The sequence below is a fragment of the Acanthopagrus latus genome, chromosome 18 (assembly GCF_904848185.1).
Source record: "Acanthopagrus latus isolate v.2019 chromosome 18, fAcaLat1.1, whole genome shotgun sequence".
NCBI classification, from domain to species: Eukaryota; Metazoa; Chordata; class Actinopteri; order Spariformes; family Sparidae; genus Acanthopagrus; species Acanthopagrus latus.
In genome coordinates this window covers 27,622,224-27,649,809 of record NC_051056.1, presented here as the reverse complement: position 1 = coordinate 27,649,809, position 27,586 = coordinate 27,622,224, and the positions used below count along the sequence as shown (strand labels likewise).

At 44.2% G+C, this 27,586-nt stretch overlaps 1 protein-coding gene across 1 annotated transcript; it reads left to right on the top strand.

The window, feature by feature from the left end:
- The first annotated feature begins 3,464 nt into the window (after positions 1-3,464).
- On the top strand, positions 3,465-6,321 carry hs3st1 (heparan sulfate (glucosamine) 3-O-sulfotransferase 1). The gene is made up of 2 exons (XM_037078098.1): positions 3,465-3,728; positions 4,645-6,321. The coding sequence occupies exon 2, from the start codon at positions 4,789-4,791 to the stop codon at positions 5,704-5,706; it is 918 nt and encodes a 305-aa protein (XP_036933993.1). The 5' UTR covers positions 3,465-3,728; positions 4,645-4,788; the 3' UTR covers positions 5,707-6,321.
- Positions 6,322-27,586: the final 21,265 nt, after the last annotated feature.

The window sequence follows — 27,586 nt, the reverse complement described above, 5'->3', positions numbered from 1 at the left end:
TATTCCGATTATCACTGGAATGTTAGGATCCATGTAAACGAAGCTACTGATGAAATACAACATACAGATTTGCTTGTTTCTGTGTTAGCATGTGTTATACAGTAATGAACTGAACCTAAACACGTCTGCAGCTCTGTGTTGGAGCGTACACAGCCGTCCTCTGAGAAAACACAAGGGAGTGGTGGCATTAAATGTCTCATTATGTGAGCGGGTACAACATTTTATTGTTTTTTCACAGGACAGATTGGCATCAGAGCCGTGACACACACATAAGCAGGCATATCATATATTTACCCACAACAATCTGTGTACTCTTCTGTCGAGCCTGCCAAGCACCAGATAAAACCTGTTTCTTAATGCCGTACACGGTTTGGCACGAACGGCAAAGACATTTTTTTTTTTTTCTAGCGTGCTGATCATGCAGGAACATTGCAAGATTTGTCTGACTTGCATCAGAGGTAAAAGTGACTCGTCTGTGTGAGAGGCAACGCTTAATTTGTCTGCGACGTCTCTTTAAAAACCTGTCCGGGAGTGTTAATGAGAATGAGTTTTGAGCACTTTGAAGATGAAGTGTGCAGCAGATGCGATGCAGTGAGAGCGCGGGGGGAAGTTTTGTTAGTTATTTTTCATCCTGTTTGGAGCTGAGGGTGCAGGGAAGTCACTGAGGTGGCACTGAGGGTATTTACGGTCTCTGAATACGTCCTATTGTCATGTTAATGTGGTCGGACGCTTCTGATGATCCTCAAAGCGGGATTATATTGTACGAGTCGGCGCCAAGACTCGGCTGAATTCACACACGACGGCACAATCTGAGGATTACTCAACTGCATATAAAAATCAACGTGAGGGAACTCTGGGCCGTATCAGCACTTATAGTTTGCTCGTTGTGTAAGTAAAGCGCATGCGTTTGCATTCTCTCTGCAGGGGAGGATATATATTTAAGAAGTGGGGCTGACCTCTCGCTGTGGCATCAAACCTCCAGCGTGCAGCCGCCCAGCACAGGTACAGCTCGACTTTAATGTGCGTAATAGCCTTCGCTTAAATAACCCACACAGCAGAAAATTTTCGCAAACATGTGTAAAATCAGATGCATACATATTCAATCTCAAAGCCCTGAAGGCCTCCGTGCTCTAGGCGGAATATCAGCAGGGGAATCGAGTTATAGCTCGGTCTAATTACAGCCGGCAAAATGTAAATAAAAAAACAGGATTCACTTGAACACATCGTGGAGAGTTTGTCACACTTTCCTCCCATCGTATTATCATAATGTCTCCAGTCACAGACACCAGGATAAATACGTTCCCCGCGCATCAGATGTCAACCTTTCTGCAATTTATGTCACATCACGTTCTGATTACATGTTTGTGAGCTGACTTTCATGTCAGCAGGAGGAGGGCGTGACATATAGGCTAATTGGCTGCCAAGCGAGCAAACACAGTTCGAGACGCTGTTTTTAACATCCGTAAGCAGGAAACCACATCAAGATATATTCCAGCTGAGTCTGCGGCAACGAAACAGTATTTTCTGTTGGGATGTTGCAACAGTTTGCAGCTGAGAACGAGGTTTTTCTAACAAGACGTCGGGACACTTTCCAGTCGTGTTTTGTGAAAACAGAATCCAGTGAGCTGGAGCGTGACCTCCTCCTCCTCCTCCTCCTCCTCCTCCTCCTCTTCCTCCTCCTCCTCCTCCTCACCCGCTTACCGATGTTGCCACAACATTAAATTAAACAACAAACACGAGGAAACATAAATATGAAAAAGAAAGAAACATGTCTGTGGCCACACCACACGTCTGTCTGTCATAAAACTCCAACACAGAGTTGAACTATTGAACTGAATTATTCACCGACACCGCGTTTGACCAGTCAGGAGCTGATACGCCCGCCCTGCGACCTGCAACCGCCAACGAGGGGTTTCATAGACAGGAAACAGCCTTATCCACTCGTACTCCAGCCGCCTGCTGACTGACGCATCGTGTAGCCAGCGAGAAATCAAATCTGTCAATATATGTTTGATTTAAATTGATTCTACAGACAATTTCACAAAACTTTATGCAATTTTCTCATCATATAGGTTGTTTTCTTTGACACCTAATCACGTGTTGTTGGCTTTTCTTTAAGTTATTCTCAAGAGTTTAACGCTCCTGCTGCTCTCGAGCTCGGGTTAGTTTGAGGTCTGAGTTTGAGGGCAGTTATCATCTGCAGGCTTCTGTTTGCATTCATAAATTCAGGAGAGGAAAAATAGATGAATAATTCAGGGACACTCAAACTCCTACAGATCAATGACAGACGCACTCACGGACCCGCGTGAGTGTCTGACCTGTTTTATTTACTTCACAGAACAAAAACACGTTCACAGTTTTAACCAGGCTGCATTTCGTTTGGCCCGTTGCCTCGCAGTCGCATCTCGTCATGTCGTCGATACAGTTGAAGTATTTGTGATTTGCGGCCGTGCGACAACCATGAAGTTATTTACATTTTCAATTATCATCGCCATTTCCTCTCCATAGAGATTTAATACAGGGTTAGTTTTGGCTGCATCTTCGTTGAATTGCTCTGGAGACATTTTTTCCGTTTTCTGCCCATCATCAGTGAAATGAAACATCGTCGTGCAGAAACGTGCGCTGCCAACACTTCTTCTGTCGATTTGGCTCTGGATTCCTGACTGTTGTCTCATCCCTGCAGGGCTCAAGTGGCACAAACCGGGTGATTCATTTGACATTAGTGATGTGCCACTTACTCATCGACTCTGTGAAGTCGCTCTTAACTTTCTCGCACTGACTGTACCGTTCAGAGGTGACTCACAGGAAATTGTGAAAGAGCTTTGATCCAACATCGGTTACAATCTGCTTGTTTGGATGGGAGACGATATTTTTGGATGTCGCTGAAGGATCTGAACGTCTCCAGATTAAACAAAAATAATAAGGGAAGGGAAGAAAGAGAAACGCGGCTCAACAGGTGGCGAGATTGTGCAACTTGGACCCCACGACTACCCACAGATGCACTTGCTCTGTGGACAAAGGAGGAGGAGAATGCCAGGAGATGAATAACTGGTCTGTCTCTTTCATTCATTTCCCTTGAAAGCGGCGAGTGAAGAGAGGACTCCTGGAGGCGCTGCTGAATAGCCTTTTTCAATCCAAATCCTGAGAAGGCGCGGGGCTCTCTACAGGCTACAAACGTCTACAAGGAGAAACTCAGACTGCCTGATTTGAATGTTTTTGGGAGGCTTCTCAGTAAACAATCAGAAGCTTTTTTTTTTTTCAGTCATCTGCTGTGGTTCATTCTCTGTCTTCACTTGTTATTTGGCCCTCAAATTCCTCCACTTGTGCGCCTCACCTGCTCCAATCCCACTGTTATCTCTGTCAAACAGCATTACAACATTACAACAACGTGAGTCACATGAGAGAGAAAGAGAGAGAGGAGGAGGAGGAGGAGGAGGAGGAGGAGGAGGAGTGGTCCAGCAGGCGTAATGTAGGCGTAGGCTTCCGTACAACAGCTGACACTCAAAAAGCAGGAGGACCGTCTGGCTCCGGAGCAAACAGCTCAGAGGAGGCGCTCCGGCGGTGGTGAAGTTGTGATCCGGTCGGTGGCGAGTTGTGCGCGCACGGAAACCAGATCCAACAGAGGCGGCGTGGATCAGCACCGCCGCTGCTGTGGAAGTACAGAGAGGACCAAGCTGCACGACATGAAACCTGTTTCGAGTGGACGCTTATAGTTTGAAGAAGAAAAGGTAAGAGATCTTCTGCTCTGGAAGATAAACTGAGACTGTGGAAATGTGCGTGACAGCAGCCGCAGAACGTGCGGTTGTTTCGTGCGTAATCGTTTTTTATTTCTAGTCTTCCTGTCCGGTCGTTTTGTTTTTTTGTTTGTCTGTTTTAATTCGCAGTATCCGCCACACCTGCGTGTTTCAGTGCTGGACATGTCCTCCTCCTCCTGTGAAGGCAGATGTGTCCACTGCTGCAGCAGGTCTTTATTTTACCTGGATGGATGTTTTATAGCAGCAGAGACTCAAACCAGATGACCTCCGATTATATGCTCCTTTATTATTTTTTTTTAAATATTGGATAACATACTTCTTGAAGTGGTGTGTCATAAATGCATTGCATGTTTTGTGTTAATACAGTCTAATAAATTACATTGAAGCATGTTTGTTTTAAGGACTCTGAATTAAGATTGATACTCTCCTTAAATCACAATATTAATCATGTTAGTAATATTCCTGCTTTAAAGGTGCACTATGTAGTTTTTAGAAAATACATTCAGAAATTCAGGAATGTGATATTTACAATATTGATAAAGCTCAGTAATATTTATTATTTCCATAACTGAAGAAACAAGCTGCTCTCGCAGGAAAATAAGGTAAAGGGTGGCAGGGTCCGCCACATATAAACAACATAAAACAGCATGAAATTGTGCTGTTCTGTGAAGTCAGTTTGTTTATTCATTCAGTCATGAAAACTACGAGAGTTTGTTCTTCAAGTTTGTTTAAAATCGTGATGGAAATCTCTTCCCAAAAAACTGCGTAGTGCTCCTTTAACCCTGTGATGCTCAGACATGTTGCACACATGTGGTCCAGACTGTGCCACGGCAGGTGTTCAATCCCTCTGCCAGGTATCCTCTAATCTCAGCTGTTTTCTTCCCTGCAGTCGCTGCTGCTGCTGCTGCCACAGACGAGGCTCCTGTTTTGCTTTTCAATTGGACGATTGTCTTCAGGCAGCTGCTCTTTCAATGTGGGATACAGTTTTGGTGCTTTCGCCAGGCTGAAATCCTCCAGGGTCAGGACCTCCCTCATGGCAGCCGTGCTCCTCGGGCTGCTGCTCTTTGCGATGCAGTCTCCCCCCATCCCCTCCAGGCCCGTGGCGGACGAGGGACCACCTACGACTCCGACCCAGTCGCCCACCGACAACGGGACCACCAGCCACCCGAACGGGACCCTGCAGCAACTTCCCCAGATCATAATCATCGGCGTGAGGAAGGGGGGGACGCGGGCGCTGATCGAGATGCTCAGCCTGCACAGCGCGGTGGCGGCGGCTCAGAACGAGGTGCACTTCTTCGACTGGGAGAGTCACTTTCAGAAGGGCTTGCCTTGGTATCTGAGCCAGATGCCCTACGCCTTCCCCGAGCAGCTGACGGTGGAGAAGACGCCGGCCTACTTCACCTCCAGCAAGGTCCCCAAACGCATCCATCAGATGAACCCTGACATCAAGCTGCTGCTCATCCTCAGAGACCCCACTGAGCGGGTGCTGTCGGACTACACGCAGGTCTTTTACAACCGCCTCCAGAAGCACAAGCGCTACCAGCCCATCGAGTCGGTTCTGGTGAAGGACGGCGAGATCAACCTGGGATACAAGGCGCTCAACCGCAGCCTGTACTATGTTCACATGCAGAACTGGCTGAAATACTTCCCGCTGGAGAGCATCCACGTGGTGGACGGGGACGAGTTGATCAGGGACCCGTTCCCGGAGATGAAAAAGGTGGAGAGGTTCCTGAAGCTGGAACCGCAGATAAACGCTTCGAACTTTTACTTCAACAAAACGAAGGGATTCTACTGTTTGAGAGACCACGGGCGAGAGCGCTGTTTACATGACTCAAAGGGCAGGGCTCACCCTCACGTGGCGCCCGCCATCCTGCAGAAACTCTACCACTTCTTTCACGAACCCAACCAGAAGTTCTTTGAGCTGGTGGGTCGAACGTTCAGCTGGAAGTGAAGGACGGCGTGGAGTCGCTCAGGGGACGACGACGACCTCCGTGTGTTCCTCAGTTCCTAACAGTGTAGACGAAGAGACGACGCTAATGTAAATCTAAAAACTAAATCTATTTTTGTACTAGTACGTTTGTTACAGGTTAATGATGGAGCCAAATATCAGGGCAGACCACAGTTCACGACGTGCTCCGCGAGTGCATGTCTCGTTTTGTTCTCCTGCATCGTCAACATCTGCGTTTTACTGTCCTGTCGCTGCCGAAGCAGACGACTTTGATAAAGACATTCAGACTTTAGACCGTGCCAGTTAATGTGTTACGCACAGATAAGTACCAGGAAGTTTAATATCGTCATACCTTCATGTTATTAACATCTAACTGCATTCAGAGGTCTGAAGGACCTTTTTTTTTACCTGCTGCTATGATTTTTTTTCCCTCAGTCACTTTCAGGCTCGAGCCGAACTGAACATGTGTTACTTTCTTTATGTAAGAGTCGGTTATAGAAACGCTCCTCTGTGCACATCAAACGTTCGCCGATCATCACGGTTGTACTGTAAATAATTTTTTCTCCCCAAAAAAAAGTGAAGAATTAATACCATAATAAAGACGTATTTTTATTTTTAGCATGTCTGATGTTTCTTCTTCTATTTTCGTCCATCCATTATGTAAAAGTTTGTCTTCAGATCTCTGACGAGCGGAGAGGAGTCGGCCTCGAGACGTCCGCTTTAGTTAACCCTCACAGACCTGAAGACGTCCGCTGACTGATCCCTCCCACGTGCCTTAAAAACTCATGTTAAGTGGAGTCTGTCAGTGTTTTTCTGTGGAGTCACACAAGTGTTTTTTGGTCATTCAGGGCCTCCGTAGTGAATGTGATTATACCATGACATTCAGCATTGATTCGTCGAGGAGGCCCGAGTAGTTTCCTCCTCTGGGTCAACGATGTCGTCAGTGTTATGATTTAATATGTTTTCTTGTTACTCTGATCGAGATTGGTCAGTAACTCATATGTGGGATCACACCTACATGTCCAGTTATGACCTATGACCTTAAAAAAGCAGATTCTGCTCTGTGTGTCTGTGTTATTTGATATACAGGTAGTGTGGTAGTCCTTATTTTTGACATTATTTCTGTGTTTAACTGTTCAAATGTCTCAAAAGTCGACACAGACGAGTGAGAAACACTCAATCGTTGAGTCATATTTTGTGAGGTTTAACACGTTAACATGCTCTCATACAAGATAATCATTGTATTGATTAGCAGACCGAGGCAGAGTACACACTACCATTTTTTAAATCACTTTTTTTCCCTCTAAGATAGCGAAAGATTGAACTTGTTAAATGGTGTCAAAAGAGAAAAACTACACACATTCTTTACTGAAGTAGAAGAACAGATACTAAAAAGACTAAAAAAGTACTGATTCAACTTCCTCATTCGAGTGAAAGTCAGAAAGTACAGACTCTGAAATGAACTCGCAGTATAAAGTGGTTTGATGAAGTATCAGAAATCATCATTTTTTTGTGTTAAAATGAAAGAGAGTGAATGTGAGAAGTTGTGCTAAAAATAAATATGGAAAGTACAGACGCCTCAAAAGTACCATGAAGAAGAAGTCGTTCTTCATCACTTCCCACATCTGGATAAAAAAGACATTTTAAGTCAAAAGTTAAATTTCAGTTACTCTTTGGCTCTGTAAGGGAGACTGATTTTTTTGGCTTGTTTGTTTTTTACTAACATTGGATAATATTATAATAAATAAATGGCTTTGTCTTGCTTAGGAAAGATCGTATGATGACAAAAATTCCTATCGAAGTCTAAAATATATAGCTGCAACTTTTTAAATAATTAAATAAAATAAAAAACTCTGTGGTTCTGAGTTCACATTAAAAGAAAACATTTTGATTGACGTTTTTGTTTAAAAATTCAGGTAATTTCATCCATTCCAAGACAAAGTGAGTGTGACATCGGGACTTTAAATGATCCGGACTGAAACTTCCGGTTCTCCTGAATCAAAGCAACCGATGGCGACGTCTAGAATCAGGAAAGAAGAACAGAAACTCACCGGAGAGTCTGTCTGTGGATCACACTGCTCTCAGAACACCTTTACCTTCATGGACAGGTGGCTTTAAACACCTGTAACTAGGTCGTCTCTGTCACGCGCACATAAAACAATGGAGCAGTTTTAACCTGCCTTGAATTTCCTGTTTGCTTCACCTCTGTCAGCACTCGTAGGTAACAATGCGTAGTAGTAAAAATAATAATAATAATAATAAGACCGTGTTGTGTTTCTGATTTGCTCTCGCCCCCTCCAGCCGTTAATACTTTAATACTGCTGCTTTAATAATCAGGGTGGGCGAGGACGTTTTAGTATCACAAACTAGGATGAGAGATTTGGGGAGTGGGCAGATAGGTAAACTCAGATTCCAGCACAACTCCAACCATGAGAAATCAAAAGAGCTGGTTGTTTATGCCCAAGGGTGTGATCTTCTTACTCCAGTTTTTTTAGAGAGGAAAAGGGATTATTTATTCAAATCTTATTGCTACTTTGAAAACATCAGCAGCACCGACTCAAAGACATTAAGCTGGTGAGAACCTACAGTCGCTGTTTCATATTTGAATGTGGCCTAGATTTACTCAGGGGCTTACTGGGACTCTGCAGACAGGATGTTAACCTCGGCGCCCCTCAAACGCAGACCCAAGCAGCATTTCTTTTTCTATCTCGCCCAATCTTTTCGCCCTCGGAGAGCAGGAGTACTGTTCCCTGATCCGCCCTGCAGCGTACATGTGTTTCTCGGAGTGGTGTTGTTGAGTAAGACTATCAGCGTCTATCAGCAGAACAGGTTTGGCTGCAGATGTAAAGGGAATGCGTGGAGGGGATCTGAGATTATCAGACAGCCGCTTGCGTCATTTGGACGTGCGCAGCGATAACGTGGAACCGGTATGTTCGGCTTTTAGCGCTGCTCTGAAGGTGTCGGGTGTCCAGTTGGTCCGTCAGAGCGGTTACGTCTGGAGGAGCCAGCAGGAATGCAGCTTTCTTTACTTGGAATCAAGAACAGAGCAGAAGGTGTTGCCGCACTCGGGGTCAAATAAGGACTGATGCAATCGCCAGATGAACCATTCAACACCACCGACTGCAAAATAACGTGAGAACCGGAGACAAAAAAAACACAACATACTTGGAAATAACTGAAAGCTTGGTGCTGGTGATGGAAAGAGACCAAGCAGATTAGTGCAAGTATCACTTCTTGGTATTTGTACAATACTTATTTAGTTTATAATTCTACGTCTACATTACCTTACACACAAAGACATGCATACATTTCTGTTGCATCAGAGGGTTTCAACTTTTAGAGGCCAAAAGGTAAAAAATTTCCAACGTGTCACAATGCAAATGCAAAGATTAAAGAGAAAAGTCCAACGTATGAATATACACACCTGAACTAAAACTAGTGAAGCATATTTAAAGGAGGTAAAGGTGACAGAACAAGCAGTTCCCCCTCCGTCTGAAGCGCTCCTGTCTCTTTAAGAGAAACCCAGTCTTCTCTGATTGGTCAGCTCACACGCGCCCGACCCAGCATGGCTCACAACAACAACAGAGCAGCTGTGCTAAATTAATTCTTGCACACCAAACTAGACGCCAGACGTAAATTATGCAAATATGTGACATGCTGACGTAGTGTGATGTCACAAAGTCGCAGAATTAAAGGCTGGAGTTCTGGCGAGGCGTTTGAGGAGCTGTGTTTTCTGTGGGAGACAAGAACTTCTGTCGGTGCCAACTTCACTAGAGAGTCAAAGCGGTCTCACGTGAGTCTCATCGTTTAGCTCACATTGATTCTCGTTTAATGTGTTGCTGTGTTTCCAGGACTACTGATGACTGAGTGCTTTTACGTTCACATACTGTTACTTTTTGCTTCATTATCGGACCTGAATACTTTTTTCAACCCTGCCAGCTAATCACTAATGTCATCTGGTGCTGGGCAGGTAGTGCACAGTCGGAAATAAGAGCTGTATAGTTTAATTAGCTGCCTGCTGCGGACTTAAACGACACCGATGAAAGAGAGAGTCGGGAAATCTTTCACACTACATCTCATTTCATCCATTGTTAATATAATGTTAATAATAACAGGTTGAAGAACAAGAGAGGGGAAAGAAACGACGCAACTGGAAGCTGTTGGCCAAGCTGGCGCAGGCCGTCCTGCACGTGAAGCTTTTTAGATCATTAATAACGGCGATGACACGTCCTCAGTCTGCTCTCAGTGTTTCCGTCTCTGCTCACACACCACCCGGCATCAGAGCAGCATCTATTAAGAGTTCATGAACGCCCCATTAGTCTAGTCAGCTGTGCAGCTCTCTAAAGTTTTACAGTCACAGATTTCCCTTAACATCACCTAATTAATCTCAGCCACATAATTAATTTGCCTCCTCGCCCCACATGCAGTAAGAGCGGTAAACCGGGGCTAAAACCAGGATTAATAGCCTTGCCCTCCTCCCGGCGCCTCCCCCCCTCCTCCTCCTCCTCCTCCTCCCTCCACCTCAGCTGTAACACTATTTTCTGTGGAAGTTTCTGGACTAAGTTGGAGCCAGACTGCCGCCCCCACCGCTCTCTCCCCGCTGCCAGGCCACACTAGTTGTTCCTGAAGGGCCCTGTTTCCCTTCAAATCACAATCGGCCAATCTTTGGGGGGGTTTTCAAAGGATGATGTGATCCGATGGAGCACGGCCCCTCCTGCAGCCACCGGGGCTGCAGCTCGCTTTAATTGGAATAGATTGTTTGTCCGCTCAATGTGTGAAGCCCAGCAGAAGTAACACATGCACCCACTCGCCTTCTTTCTTTTCCATGCAAAGTAAAAAAAAAAGAAAGAGAGAGAGAGAGAGAAAGAGAGAGAGAGAGAGAATGCACACATACAGTGTTGTTAGTTTGGCTCAGAGCCGCAGAACGAAGCAGTAAAAACAGACTGTGTGAACGTAAAGCTGGAGATATTTTAACAACCTGATGTGTGACATGTCGAGTGAGAAACCAGACGACACGGTGAATTACGTCACATAACATTACGTGATTTCAGAAACCTCTAAGTATTTAACAAGAGCTGCGACAGTACGACAAAGGTCGGTATGTGAAACCTGTTCTGTCATTATGGACCATTTTCATGTTGGTTGTTACGCTCCTAAAGTTTAGTTCCATATAAATGCACGGATAATTTGTTTGTCATTAGCGAAAAACAACATTGACCGTGTCACGTGAGATATCGAGTGGATAGTTGTTGCTGGAAGACAGTCATGTTCCACCTTAGCTGTGGAACCGACTGGCAGGATGGTGGCGAGAGGAACTTTCTTTCTTTTTATTAAACTCAGTGCTGGTGTTCATGTGTAGAGACCCTGGTGAGTTTCATGTTGTGTCGAGCCTTCTTACTGTTTTAAAAATAGAGATTTTGATGTTATTGTAAAAGTGCCCGTAGCACTCCCACTGAAAATGAGTTTGACCCCAAAACGAACATACGGAAAATCTTAAAAGTGCCTCTTTCGTCGTAATTTTGCTTTTACATGAAGGTTTGACTCATATACATTCACAAAAAAAAAAAAAAAGCCTAGGTTGCTTTTTGGTGAGAGTTTCACTTTAACAGATGTTTTTCCTGAAGCTGAACCAAACTGTGGATGCAGAACAAAGATCCGGTGCGTTTGTCGCTGTTTCATCTTAACGGTCGTGTTGTTTTGTGGCGACACAGACATTCGTCTAGTTGTGAGGATGTGTTGTGTTTGTATTTTGCTTGTGTTTTACAGGCATGATTTAAGAAATACAGATATACAAATATGTTTTTATAACACAAACAGATTTTTTATTTATTTCTTGGTAACAAGAGTTTGTAAGGATTTGAGAAACACTCTCATATCAGCGGTGAGTTTTGTTATTTGACCTTCTGGACTTCTCTAGAGATCGAAAGTTAATCATTTTTAAGAAACCGGGGGCTGATCCAGGTGAATCAATAATCCTGGTTTAAGTCTTCTTCATTATCTCTTCACGGTGGTACAGAATCGTCCGCGTCCTCTCATGTTTTCTGGCCAGCGTCTCGCTCTGCTCATCATCGCAGCGCTGTTTATCGCACACTTACTGCCGCTCCAGGTGCCGTCCACAGCTGTTAGAGATGAAACACTGACAATAACACACCACATCACATCGCTGTGCCGCATCTGAAAGGAGCTTTTATTGAGCGCTGACATGAACTTCCAACACGAGAGATCCCCGCAGCTTCATGACACGGGTAACCTCGACACCCAGAACATTCAGGCGATGAAAAAAAAAAGATTCTTAGGAAAATTGAACAACTTCTCTGCAGCCTTGACACACACAGTTAAAGTATCTGTCCTTCAGTCACAGCACGATCAGCGAGGTTTCTGTCGGTTTCATTCGGCATTAAAAAGGCAAAGCAACCGAATGTTTGACGTGAATGTGGTGAGCTCTGAACCTCTGGTCCTGGCTGCTCCTTCATCACTGAGAGGTAAATATCCACGAGAGCGCCTGAAGCCTGCTGACTCTGGATAAAGGAGTGCCAGTTAATGAGCAGTTGTCCGTTTATTACCGTCTCAACACAAAGCCGGAGTGAACGAGTCACCCGGGTGACACATATTAACTGCCGGCCTCACGTATGCAGGCGGTGGCTGCTCCTTATCGAAACATCTGACAGAAGCAAAGTGTTTGGGATAATCGTCTCCACATAGTGTTTGTGTTAATGCTCTATTTATTGAGCTGTGCAGCACTTACAAGGACACGAGGTCCTTTCCCCCCCTCACGGCTGTCAAGCTTCCCTCCCTCATTCATGATTTATTTAGCTTACAAAGGTGGCAGATTTAACCGCTCAAAATTATCACTTATTTAATAATCGAGTCCTTGATTTCAGCCAGAGGTGGATAAGTACGGTTCTCACTTCTGCAGGAGCTGCTGACTGTTTTCCATTGGCTGCAGTTTGCCAATAAGGCTATAGTTTATGTGAAAGTTTTATTTTTGTTCAAGTGATTTTAAAATCTAGAAAGCAGCAACCTTAAGGCAGGCTGGCATGTATACAGTCGAGCCTCGAATAAGAATAAATAAAATAAATAATAAATCTGGTCGTATTGACGGCTGGAGTGAATCCGCTCTGTGAGTTAATTTACGGCTCCACGAGGTTTCAGTTGGAGGTGTTGATGATCGTTAAACGACGGCGGACTCGGCACATCTCCGGAGGGTTTCTTTGAGCATTTTCCCCAACAGACTCGGGTTCTTCTGGCCACACACAGCGTCCTCTGTAATCTGTTCCTGACACTTGTTATTTTATTTTCTGGGTTAGAAGGACAAAAAAAAAAAAGACACGATCCCACAAACTCTAACCACTCTTGTGTGATGATGAATTGTTGTTTTGTAGTAAAGTTTTCAACATCCAAGGTTTATCTGAGGTTGAGTCCGAGGCCGCGCGCCTCAGTGTGAGTCCTTGTTCCAACATTCAAGGGAACCTTTATCTTAATGAGGCTCTTGAGCATTTTTGTTGGAAAAGAAAGAAAAAAGTCTAAACCCTTAAAAGTAAAAAATAAAAATCCTTGAACTGTTCTGTGAAGGATTTCCAGACCCGTTTCCTCTGCACAGACTCAAAGCGGTATCGGCAGCGGACGACGACATTCTGGTGAATAAATCAAATCACTTTAAAAAATGCAGATATTGATTCCCTCTCCAGCTATCACACAAATCATCAATTTCCCTTAATGCTTATTATTCCTATAAGCGTCTTCTTCTCCTTTTTCTGCAGCTCGACATCTGAACAAATAAGATATTAGGTCAGAGATGCGGTTTCACCTCTTAGCGAGCTAGCGTCTTCAATCCTGTTTACCCTTTCAGAACTAATGGAACGTAAATATACATTTCATTAGTGAGAAGGCTGAAGGGGAAGGGGAGGGCCGGCGCGCTGCTTCATGATGTATGTGCACATGTTCCTGTCATCCCTTCATCTCAGCCGGGGTCTACATGTGCTGCTGTGTGCGAGCCAGTCATTGCTGCGCTGTGTTATCAGTCATTTCCTGGCATGGTCTCCTCTGGCAGAGGAATAAGCCTGCATGGCCAATGATAACTCCCACTGCTAACAGACACCTCTGCATGGGTGAAGCATGACTGGGCCCGCAGATAGCCCCGACTCCCCCCCCACCACCACCACCAGCAGCCGCGAGTCTGTGTGCACAAAATGCATGCTGGGTTAACGTCTTCGCTTTGCGTGCTGGCGTTGTCCACGCAGCACATGTATGTGTGGGATTATGTGTGTGCGTCCTTGCATAGGGAGCAGTGAACCGTATGGAGTTTGATACTGAGCAGGATTTTCAAACACTGGGCTCCAGACCCAGATACTCCCCGAAGAGCCAAACCCGAGAATAGCTCTAAATGACTCCTATTACTGGGAATAGTTTTTATTTTTTCCTTTTCTTCCAAACAAAGTCCCATTCGCCCTTGACGTCACCGCTGAGTGTATTTGGACGCTTCTGATGCACGAGTTGTTTTGCAGCATCGGTCGTTTTTGTAAGAATACATCCTCCATCTGTCCCAGAGCACGGGGGAAAAAAACATAACAAAACACTGTTAGTTCCTCAAGACACGCACGAATAAATGTTCTCTTTGTGTTGCTGCATATGGTTCAAATCAAAGCGACATGACATGGAGATCACTCAAGTGTCACGTTACGACATGAGTGAAATTGTGTGTGTGTGTGTGTCGTCTTGATTAAAAGTGGAGCTGCTGCATATTGAAACCATGTGTTGTGTTGACTCGTCCCTCGGCGGACGCGTCGTGCTGCTGAACACACTCCCGTTCCAGGTCAATGGAAAGCAAAACACATATTAATGATATTCTAATTAAACTTCTTCTTAAGGGATGTGGACAGAACGGGGGGTCAGAGGGAAGCCAGGGACGTCTCGGCTGCCAGGGCAAAATCTTTTATATGTTTCTGCAAACCGCGAATGTGTTCCAAGTGTCTTTGGCCACGTAACATATTGAAATGTCTCTAAAATGCGTCAAATTGTGTTTAGATTACATCTGTATTAGCGGACGTTCACATCAGGAGGTGGAGGGGTCGGTGGTAGAATTGGAGGCGACAATGCTGCCAAGCCAGCGACCGCGGTTCAAGTCTGTGTTTCAACATCTGTGAACTCGATGTCACTGGATATTGTGGATATCGATGTTGTTAATGAGACCTCAGGATGATTCCCAGCTGTGTTTATCGGACAAAAACAGCGTATTTTTTAACGGGAACTTGAGAAATCTCCTGCTGTGTTTGTGGCAACAACAACAAAAAAAAGATATTTTTGACAGGAAGTTAGGACGCCTTCAGTTGTGAGTCCTGCAACAGATCCGGGTGTTTTTATTGGACGATCAGGAGGATTTCCAGCGAGAGAAACTGGCTATTTGGAATGCGGCCTCAGGGTTTCTCCAGCTTTGGTTTTGGAGACCAGGAACAGATATTTAAAGCCAAAACATGACGTTTTCCTAAATCAGACCAAGTGTTGTTTTTTTTTTGCCTAAACCTAACCTGAGCATGAGCACAGTGTTGACTCTGGTGACTGGGATTACACCGCTCGCCCCTGGAGTCTGATTGAGCTGACGAAACGACCGAAGAGAGACACAGAACAACAACAACGGGCCTCTGTGATTCCATGTTTGTTTCTTCCTTTTTTTTATGCTCCGCGATGCTGTAAAACCAAAATGCCCTTCGGAGGCAAATAAAGTTGAACGTGAATGAAAAGAAACGCAAAATGACTACAAAGGGCGACTAAACATCCACACGGTGACGCAAAACAGCCATGAAATGTCACAAAGGGTCCTCAAGAGAAGGAAAACAACCACAAAATGATGCGAAGCAGCAACACGGAGACATGAAGCGACCGCAGAGTGACTGCCGTGGTGTCTTTGAGGGGACGGCGTGTGTGACAGGTCCATTGTCTCACAATTATGTCAAACAATGTCTGTTGTCTTAGATCATTAGAAGTTGTTTATGACACTGAGCTCCTGATGATGTTCAGATGATCTTTGAATGAAACCAGAGCCTGAAATGTAAATTATAACACATCTTACTTCTCGCCGGAGCACCTCCTGTTTACAAGCTAGTCTGCCTCAGAATTACATTTTATGTTATTCTATTTCATTTATGTCCTATTTATCCCCATGTAAAGTATTTAAACTTGTGTTTGCTAAAGTTTTTGAACCTGCACCTGCATGTTGAGCCTGACCTTCAGAGAGAGATTACAGACACACAATTGGATGCATTAAAAAAAAAAAAGTTGCTTTACAAATGAAGACTGATTTGATTTGATTTGGTTTGAAGTATTTCTCCTCATGACTCTCCTCTGGTAACACTTATCACAGGGAAACTCCCCTCTTCCAAGTTTTAACCGCACTGTTTTCTATACAGTCGGTCTTTTTTTTTCTCTCTCTCGAGCATCTCACAAACGTATCTCGTGTTCCCAAGCGTCAACCCGAGGAAAATAGAAAACAGGTGGTAAGTGTGCTCGCTGCGTAAATACAAAATTACATTCAATCAGCGTGCTCAGGGAGGGAAATTTCCATCTGCCTTGTGCCAAGTTCTTCAAATAAAGAGAGGAAAATCAATCGGCTGTTTCATGATTGACCAAATCCCTTCACCCATGAGCCCTGAAATCCAATGACCTGCACAGCTGATGTATTGCTTCTCACCTGTAGAATAATAACGCAATCTTTTCACTAATTGAAGCAGCAGCTTCTCATTCAGTGTAGCGGGGTTTTTTCTGTTGTCTTATGAATTCCTTTCTATTGAGTTTTCTTCCTGACGTTGTGTTTTGTTTTGTCGCTGAGGTAACTGTATTTTTTTGTTCGCAGTCGAGATGACGATTAAACCTGAGACTTGAGGCTGTTTGGTGTTTGTCCAGAGTTTCTCCGTCACACGTGTAGCACGCTACGGGGGAGTTTTCATGTCAGGCGAGCTGTTATCCAACGTAAATACTCCCTTTGGTGTGATTGAGGGGTTCTGCCTGGGTAGAGCGTGCAGGAGGATGAGGACCGCTTTTTTGTGTGTTGATGTATCTGGATGTTTGTGCAAAAACACCGAAAAGAGTGGAAAGCAATTTGCAGGCAAAGAGAAAGGAGTAAAAAAAAAAAGCAGCGGCTCAACGCGCAGCATCATTACTGTCATCAGGACGCCCACTCACTCGCTGCGAGCGCCCTCGACAGTAACCCACTCTGGTTCTGGTGGGATAAAGTCTGTTTGCTGTCCGGGCCCAGAACCGTCCGGACGTTAGAGCTCATCGGGGTTAGATCAGGAAACGTTAAGGGCAGCGGTTAGAGATATAATAACATGCAGAGTTTTGTGATATCTTGCTAGAGGAATTACATGACATCGTTGCTGGACTGTGATGATAAAACCAACCTCTCATGTGGTTATACTGGTGGTGAAGTTCATGGATGGGTTGGACTACTGGCTAACTGGATGCTGCATCGTTTTGCAGCAGTCCAACGGCAGCTGTTTGCACATGCGTATGTCATAGTTGTGCTCCAGTATTTGGAGAAAAGGCGCAGAATTAAATTGAATACGAATTCACTGAACAAAGAAACGTCTGACTCGTGAAACTCTTCTGCTGCTTCAGGCCCGACTCACACATTTCCCTCCGCAGCAGACATGAAACGGCGACACCGTCTTTGTTCTGCCGGTTGTACGTCAGGGATTTTTGACCCGGCACGCTTGTCCTCGTAATATTCAGAATCAACCAGAGGGATTTAATCAGATGTTTTCAACCGCTGACCTCGGTCACCGAACATGAAGGCGGCACGTCAACATCGTGAATACAAAACGTCTCTCACTGCGAGGGAAGCATATGCGGCATCCAGCGCAGGATCTTCCACATCACACGATCTCTCTATTTCTTACATTCCCTCTGAAGTCACAGGAGGAATATACAGCCGCCGCTGAAACCTCGACTCGCCGTCCTTCAATCTCGCAGATCAAACGCACTTACCAACAATCCTGAGGAGCCTCGCGGTGTCTCACACATCTGTCAACGTTTTTCAGGTGCTCCCTCCCCCGCCTTCCCCCGTTCCCTGACGAGAACAAGCCCGAGCGTTTAAAAAGCCCTCCAGAGGGAGGTGAATGCAGAAAAGAGGGAGAGAGGACATTGATCTGGGCGTGCAACACGGTGCAGTTTGCCCTAGGTCAATGAAATTCCATCAGCTTTTTCCCCTTTGGTCAATATCCATCTGAAGAGTCTCTACAGACATTGTCTTCCTTTCGCCCTCGGACACTTGTATTCATCTTCAGCTCTCGGTGAGAGGGCAGAGTCAGATTGCAGCAGGAGAGGTTAGAGAAAGGGAGGAAACGCAGCAGACGGAGCATCTTTTCTGGTTTATAACCCGTTTTAATGCGGAAATCTCTCCTCCGCACCGTCAAGATCATTTTGATTACAGAACGAATAAGCACATTTTAAAGCCTCTTGACCTTGTTGAAGCTATAAAACTGCAGACAGACGATGATATACTGTGAATCTTAACCTTCCTCAAAACCTGGATTTGTCTCTTGTTTGCTCCCTCTGGTGGTTTCTCGAGTGTCCTTGGACTCAAAGGTGAGAATGTGTCAATGATAATGTCATTTATGCTGTACAGCCGTCTAAATCTAATCAAAAGTTGGCCCAGCGTGGGTTTCTGTCTGGCTGCAGGACGTTTCTGGTGAAAAAAAAAGAAAACTTTGTCATTTTATAGAAAGTAAAATGCTCTTTAAATCTGTTGGATGCCTTTGTGCAAGAACTCAGTCAGTTTAAGGAACTTTCTGGTGTAATGTTGCATCCTAACAACACGATACAAAAGGTGCTTGATTTCAGATCCGGCCCCAACAATTAATTTAATTTCCGGCACTCAAAGGGAAGAAGTCTGGGCATCGAGGACAACGTTCCCCTTTAAGTTCAGTAAATGTATTTATAGTGACAACTGAGAACAAAACATCAACACATATACAACTTTGTTTTTGTTGTTGTTGGATCTTCAACATAACGAAGCAAAGAGACGTGGCAGAGTTTATTCCCATCCAGCAGCAATCCGCCTCGACTCTCCAGCCTCCATTTTTGAAGGTGGTTCTCATAGTTCAACTCGGGAGTCAATGAGACTGTTTTGCATGTTACCTTGGCAACTGCCTTTTTTCATCATTAGGCCAGTGTTCAGAATTTCCTTAATAGTAGTTTCATTCTAACCCGGACATTTCGTATGGAAATGTGACTCCTCCCTGCTTTTGACAAAACGAGGCTCTCAGCAGAAAGGATTTTGTTTCCAACTCAAAAACAAGACCTGCATTAACATATCAAGGAGCCCGGAAAAAAAACAAAAAAAAAACAACAAAAGATGGAGAGATGTTCTAGACTTCTTCTTCCCAGTAGATGTCTGATAACGGATGCGTGGTTTCACTCGAGTGGTGTTTCAGACGGAGAATCCAGTGAATTTCAGTCGTTGTTCAGATGTTTTTCTGTTATATTTTTGGTGCTTTTTTTTTTTTTTTTCATATTCACGACACCGACTCTAAATCGCTCGTCTCCAGCATTTCCATAAATAAAGAGAAAACATCCTCACGAACAGACGCTCTGAAAACTCTCCTCAGTGTCGTGTTTACATTCATGCTGTCGGAGGAGGTCAGCGTGGCTTCTCTGGCGTCTTTTTTTCTTATTTTTTTATTTATTTATTTATTTTTTCCCTTTTTCTGACGAGCAGACGACAAGAAGTGCTGCTGGTGTGTGATAGCAGTGTGTGGGGGCTCTAGGGGCTGCATTAGCCGCTGTCTGGCGTCTGAGAGGGTGAAGGGAAGTGGGAGAGAGGCTTAATGTCTGTCTACTTCTATTTCCCTCTTAATTTCACACACTGTTGAGTCAGCCTATTGACTGACTGACTGCTTATGGTGATGCTGGCGGTCCACCAACACTGCAGAGGAGGCAGTGCATATAACTCCTCCTCACTGCTCCATTTCACCACGTAGGACCTCCACTTATTTAATAAGCTGACGCGAGGCCCATTCTCACCCGTCCGTGCGTATGTGTAACCTGCCTCCCTACATGGGGAGTGTGTGTGTGCATGTCTTTGTGTGTGTGCGTGTCTTTGTGTGTGTGTGTCTGATGCACTTATCAGGTTGTAGCTGTGGGCATCCCCGCAAGACTGTGTGCACGCTACGCCTTTGTGCGACAGACGAGCAGAGAGCGATCCTACATGCACTCTGAAGGCTCTTAGCACCTTTTTGTCCCATGTGTGCTCGTTCAGCCTCCGAATCAATACTCCTGCACTGTTTCTTTTTCCCCCGGAAGTTCCCCGAACTTTTTAGCTTTCACACAGAAAGACACCAGTGGAGAGAAACCGCACTTTTTTCCAACTGTCAATATCTGAAGATAAAAACCTTTGAGGCCTCCAGTCTTACACAGTCTGGGTAGAGACTGCAGTGCAGAACATATCTATATTTTTTATTCTCATAACTGTGGCAGTGCTGTTTCTTTATCAGTGTGAAGCTACATCTGATAATGAACACAGACAAATGCCTCCTGGGTTAAGTATCGCAGCTAAATGTTAAATCCAAAAAGGATCGATGAAGACTGAGATGTTCTCAAAAACACAGCCGCGAAAGTGTAAAGAAGGAAAAAAAATGACGATTATCATTGTAAACTGATTGCAGGCTGTGTTAAAATTAAGAGTACAGTGCAAATTAGCGTATGAGCAGTTGGTTTGTTTGTCTTGGTTTCTGTAATTGAACTTCCTCTCTACTGTAACCTGCAGCCTCGCATATGTAAACAAAACTGTGTGTGCAGTAAATATTCACATCGCCTGATTGGCCAACATGTTGCCGTGCAGCTAGCTTCAACAGCTAACCCCACAACTGTTTCAACAGACTCACAGAGGCGTGTTTGAATGATTTATGTAAAACGTATATAAGTTGTTTTGCCACAGATGCAGACGCAGCGTGACCCTGATCAGGATGATCGCAATTATAAGATAAGACCGAGGCTGATAGACGCCGAGCAAAGCTTTTTTTTTCTGTTGATGTCAACAAAGCTTGCGATTCCGGTCACAGGCGAGCCACAGTGTTTCATAAGATTGCTTTTCTTCAGCACGGTGAATCTTATCTCCTTCAATCTGCAAGTTAATCTTTCCTCAAATCACAGGAAAGTTGAACAACTCTTGGTGAGGAAGATTCAATAAAACACCGGCGACAGTAAAACCAGGCCCGTCTGCGGCGGAGCGGCAACATATACACTGAAATCAGCCGCCTTTTTTTCTAGGTCACGGGAGCGAACGAGGTAAATCACCAACTTGTAATCTGCCGGCTGTCACCTTGCTCCACGACTAAAGGCCCTTATCGGCGGCGACAGTGCCGGAGCCATTTTGTTTGCGGGGTGTAAATAACGCTACATCGGTCATGAAAGCGAGATAAGGTGTTTCATGAAATGTGAGCCACCTTAACAGATTTTGACAGGTGGCTGATACTCCGTGGTTGGAGGGAGGAGGGCATCGCAAATGAGATACAGGAATATGTGAGATATCAGCGATCAGCGGGACTGTACTCGCCTGATGATGCGGAGGGTGTCGACTGTATTGTGTCGTGGATGTGTGAACGCCGGGGAGAAGCGAGAGCAACACATTTATTTATATACACACGGACTCATTAGCTTTTTTTAATTTTCACATGGTTTACGTGTGTAATTTAACATGTTAGCAAAAGATTCATGAGAGTTGTTTGTTCGCAGCATGTTTCTGTCCGGCTCCCCGGTGTTTCAGGCTCAGTGAAGGAAGCTTCCAGCAGTAGGCTTCTTAAACAGGAGAGAGAGCCACGTCTCGCCCCCGTGATTTGTTATTCAGTGAACCGCATCTCTGGAGAGATGGATTTACTGGCGTGCCCTCTGCAGAGGAATGAAGGTCGGCCTCTACCTCGGAGATGCCATTTGCGGCGCGGCGCAATTGTTAATGCGCGGCTTGGAGAGAAAAGCGGGCAGAAAAAAAAAAAAAAAAACATTCATACCCATTTGGAGTTCCAGTGATGAAGAGAGATGAAAAGAAGGGTGGAAGGATTAGGAGGGCAGAGGCGCAGTCGGTCCTGTGGTTTTTCTCTTTCTCTCGCAGCGTCGCTCCACAGTTTCCAACACTCGCCGCTCTGCAACCTTCTGCTGTTTATTACAGCCGCGGAGCTGCTGTCAAACAGCAACACATTCCTGTTTGCTCGCATAGCTCGGAGGAGAAATTTCACCTTCGACCCTGAGAGTATGTGAGGCCTCGCGGTGAGAGTGAAAGCCAGACGTGTTTGGCTTCACACCTGGCTTCTCCTCCACCTGGATTTGCATGTACAGTACAGTCAGCTGCGTGTTGTTGAGCAGTGAACGTGACTGAGGCTTTCACTGAGCAAGAACACATCCTAAAGATGTCAACACTACGTCTTGGATGACCTTGAAAAGAAGTGTTTTTACCATGTAACTATGGACATCGTTGTAAAACTTCAGTCACAGTCTAAACAAGTTACTGTGTTTCAAATTTAAGGATTTTATGACGTCTACATTTTACTTTGCAGCTAAAGCTTCATGGTGGATTTGAAGCTGGAGCCTGAACCTTCGTAGCCTTCATGCACTTGATGCAAGTTATTCTTCTGCATTATTCAACATTATGTTACAACTCAGCTCAAAAAATAAAAAGGAAAGAGACGGATCGCTCGCTCAGACTAAAACACAAAGAGCGACGTCCCTTCACTGTAGCTAATGCTAACGTTAATGCTAACACCCGATCTTCCCGTCTACTTCTTCCAGAATGTCGAACTCTTCCGTTAAGTTAAGTTAAGTTTCTCGGCTCATAAACAAGCAGGAATACGAGTCAGAGCGCACTGATGTCTCGGTTTGATGTAATAATTTCATCGTCTTGCTCGGAGCTTTTTTACGAATATGTAGGACAGGCTCCTTTTTTTTTTTGCAGGAAAACTTCACTGTGCAGTCAGCTTCAAAAACTTCTCCAGCTTGTCATGTGTAAGATGAAGCCATTGTAGCGATGCCAATGTTTTTTTTTTTTCTATGATTGCTGCACTGTTGCTGCACTTCTCCATCAGTCCCGAGAGGAGCAGTTTGGAAACTCATGAAGAATTAATCCACAAGAGATTTGAAATGCAGGAAGTTCATGTTTTCTGAACTCTAACATAACGAGTTGCTACTTTCAAACAAATCAAAGAAAACAGATGCATCAAATTCATTTCTGTTTTTTGTTTTTTTACAATCACAAATACACAAAACATCCAGCTGTGCTTCTGTTGTTAGTTGTGACGGAGATTTCTCTGCATCTGTGCTGCACATTTAGCATCTCCTCGCTCTCCGCTTCTGTTTCGGTCCGTAAAGTTTCCCTCCTCCTCCTCTTCCTCCTCCTCCTCCTCCTCCTCCTCTTCTCTTGACTGAAGCATTTTCCTCGGGGAAAAAGTGGCTTAAAGCTTCATCCTGATCGATCTTATTGTTTGCCGCCTCAAGCCGTTAGTTATCCCCAGTGAGAGGAAGTTGGATTGTATCTTTACTGTATGGAGACTGAAATAGCTTTGAGACACACATTAATCAAACTGGACAGCTGGTAAACTTTTGACTTTTTTAAATGTCTGTTGTTACTTTACATTCAAGGAAAGTTTCAACATCTTTTGAAATATGCTTTTTTTTTGCTTTCTGTCCCGAGTTAGATGAGGAGGTGAATCACTCATCACTCATGTGTTTCTGAGGAAAGTATCTACTTTGACCCAGCAGCCCGTTAGCTTAGCTTAGCATAAAGACTACAAACAGCAAGCCTGGCTCGGTCTTGTAAAACGAGCCTTTCGGTCAAGTGTAACGGAAACACTATTTTTTAAGCAACTTAGCATGTGCGCTGTCTGTGTGCAGCTTGTTCCTAGTTTCTGTCCAAATCCTGACAGTTTCCGAGAGAACTCGAAAGTCCAAACCCAACTCGAGCTCATGTGAGCTGTTTGTATCACCCTGTCACACGGTTATAACCACAGTTACAGTTCACCTGCTACACTATATTTACTATATTTTCACTCAAAGGCCTTGACAGCACCGTGTCAACCGGACGTGACCCGAATGTGAACATCATTTTACGTATTTTGTCTGACGAGCCTGGATGGTTTGCGGTCAGGTGTCGATGCTGCACACTGCTGGTGGAGGGAGCTCAGCTGTTTCCTGTGTTTACATCCTTCCGTTACATGACACATATAAATGATGTTATAATTAATGTATATCTATTATTTATATTTTTATCTATAACCAGTATTTAATTATACCCCAGTTAGCCACCTTATCTACGCAACTACAAAAAGTTAATGCTGATTTCACAGATTGCATTCAGGAGGAATATATGTTTGATTTGTTTAAAGATTTGTTAAAACACGACCTTCGGCATGAAGATGCCCACGCAGATTCCTTTCATCGTAAAAACGCTCACAACTGTTTGAATACTCGTGGCCGGCGACCTGACAGCACAATCAGACGGGTCAGTCGCAGCTCTGAGCGGTTAAATTAAACCGCAGGAGAACAAAATAACTGAAACCCTGAGACCTCCTTCAATTTAGAAGCACCAGACCTGAAATACCAAACCTGCTTCAAAGTGACAAATTCTCCCTCTGTCTTTGAGGCGGGTCATCTTTTCCTCTGTGTGTGTGTGTGTGTGTGTGTGTGTGTGTGTGTGTGTGTGTGTGTGTCACCCAGGGGGGAAGGAAGGCCTCATCTGGTCACAGCAGACGGTTTCAAAGATGGTCTCTGTAGTTATGGGTGAAGAAGTCTCACAGCTGCTCCATTTCAAAGACGATTTACACACTTTGTGGATAAAAACGCTTTCAATAAAAAAAAATAAAAAAAAACGTTTTATTGTTCGGCGCTGGATCACCTGGGACCAGCTCTGTTTTTCTTATCACGCTGACACAGCAATAAAAAAAGACACAGAGAAAGTATTACTCAGATTACTTTCACTTTTCCTCTGTCTGCATGTGGACTCTAGTAGATTTTACAGACATTCAAAAAGCAAACAGACGTCCTTTATTATCTCCACTGTATCACAACACACTGCGCTTTTATTAATAACAGCCGCATGAGACAATTCACCTCCAGAGCTAATAATAAAATGCTGCTGAATAAACCAGAGTAATGAAAGATGTGTGATTACTGGCACCACCAAGTGGTGACTGCAAAAAAAAGGAAAACATCTCGTTTCCTATGAAAGGGGGGAGTCAGTGAAGGTGACACAACACCTTTCTTTATAACAGTATTATTATCAGACACACTGTAAGTTAAATAATCTGTGTTGCATCTGGTTAAACAGCCGATTACCTGATAAACAGGAGCCAAACGTACCGATCCAGGGCTCACGTTTGAGTTTTCTCAGCAGAGTTTGTGAGATATTCTTTGGTGAGCACGGTTTCATATCCTCTGAGACTTCCTCTGCACGACTACAGCAGCCGACAAACTTACCAATATATCATGAAAAAGCACGAAAGAAGTGCAGATAAACAAGCAGGATGAGCGAACATTTGTTCACAGCACCAGCCCTCCACCACATGATACGTGAGAACAAAAAAAACACAGCTCAGGTAATTAAATAAAGCTCCTTTCATTCTCCTCCTGCAGCTCCGAGAACGTGTGTTTTATTTGAACTAAATAAAGACAAAATGAATTAAAAAGAAAAAAGGATGTTGTTTCTCAGATAACACAAAACCTAGAAATAACTTATAAATAAACATCCTGAGAGGAGATTTCATCAGTGATTTGGCTGATTGATGTTTTATTTAACAGATATTGTGATATTCTGTTAATGTCAACAAATTCCACAAAAACACCCAAAAAGAAAACCAACTAATTAATGAATTCTGTCACTGTAGTTGAACCCCCACACTTCCCATCCTGCTGCCGTAAATACTCCACCACGGCTGGAAACAGCGCCCGGCTGTTTTAGGAAACCTTTGAGATGATTTATTTATTTATTTATTTATTTATTATTCTTTTATTACAGTCAGTATTTGTGACCCGTTCTGAGAGATTTTGGTCTCCGGTGGAAACAAACATGCTTGGAGCTGAAAAAAATTAAAAACTGTTTCCATCATCACGTATAAAGAAACTCCTGAACATCAACAGATTTGTGTTCTCGGTTGTTCCAGAAGATTCAGACGACTCGTGAAATGAAGTTGGGTGATTTTTTTTGTCCTGACGTCTTTTTTTAAACCTTCAGATTAATAGACTTGAGTAAAAAGTCGTCTCTCATAAACTATAAGAGTCATTTGAATAACGTAACTAATAACTTCTGGAGTTTGGTTGTTAGGATTGTGCCCCACATTTTATTTGATATGTTTTATTCCTCATGATATGCAGGCATGTTGTATATAAAAATGACTAATTTCCAGTATTTTAACTTAAATTTTGTGAACTGGTTTTGTCTAAACTGACTAGATCATGAAATTTCAGCACTCACAGATAAATTATATAAAAAAAAATTGTACTCAAAGTGCCTCCAGATCTATATACCTTATCATTTGTCTTTTATTTGTGTAACACTGTCCTTCTGTTGTGTCTTTACTTCACTAAGACTGGACATGTGGCGCATCCGAGGTTAATAAAGGTCATGAAACCTGACATCATCAATAACAATCAATAGGTTTTAAAGAGCCTCGTCATGACGTCGATAACCTGCGTGTGAAGGCTTCACTGCTGAAGTGTCACATCCTCAGATGACCGATATTACACGCAGCTAATGAACTTCCTGAGTATGATGTCACGCCCGGTGTGCATGAGCGGCACACTTCCTGTTAGAAACACTGATAAATGTGACTCTCATGATCGCAGCCTGCAGACGACCCGGTGATGGTTTTCACTCTCTGGCCGGGATCAAGTCGTTACAGTCATCGCACAGTCAATTAACTCCCATTATCTGCCCCGCCGTGTCCTTTTAAACCACTTGAACCTCACGAGCGGGGCAGAACAGATCCAGAACCACACATTATATGAATGGAGCGGCTGTCGCGCTCAGACACTGCAGGCAATGAGGATGAAATAGGCTCCACCTGCTGAAGTTAATGGGGATGGATCGTGTCCGGGGTGATGCAGAGCCACATTTACTGGAGGCCTCAGCCGAGAGGCGGGGACCTGAACTGTGAGCCGGCTGAACTGAGGCAGCAGCGGCGGGGGAGAGACTGATGCCTGGCTGCTACACGTGACCGGACCAGAGGTGGCCCGGAAAGTAAGGACCAGGATTCACTGGTCCAGAGGTGGCGGTAATTAGACTTGACCATGCTGCTGCTCATCCATTATTCCTGGTCCCACTGTTGCTCATTTGGAGAAGCTGGAGATATGCCTCGCTCCCACTTAGTGTGTGTGTGTGTGTGTGTGTGTGTGTGTGTGTGTGTGTGTGTGTGTGTGTGTGTGTGTGTGTGCGTGTCCGAGCAAAATCTTTTCAAAAGTTCAGAGAGGAGCCTAAAGAGGTTTCACTCCTTAAATTTTACAGCGTGTCCACTGTTCTCAACCTTTACCAGAACAAATTCAGAAGTTCGAGGATGGAACCGCCGACATGCCGACATCTGTTAGAACCTGAATTAACCCTCAATACATGTTAACGAGAGACATGTTGTTGTTATCAGTCAGCTAAAAGTCACTACGTGTTAATATGATTCCTCTGATGATTATAAATGGCCCGTAACAGCAAATATATTATCATATATCTATATTATTAATGCCAAAGACTTCTCATCTGACGTGCACATTGCAATAAACATTTACTAATTCAAAAGTCTTTCCTGATTTAAATGGTTTCAGTGTTTCTCACGACAGGCTGATGGAAGACAGATCCTGCACAGCTGTTCGCCAGGTGCACCGCATCAGAAGGAAATTAATGCCTGAGGTACGAATCCTTGGA

Coding starts and splice junctions, on each gene's coding strand:
- hs3st1 (XM_037078098.1), top strand. CDS start 4,789: ATGGCAGCCGTGCTCCTCGGGCTGCTGCTCTTTGCGATGCAGTCTCCC.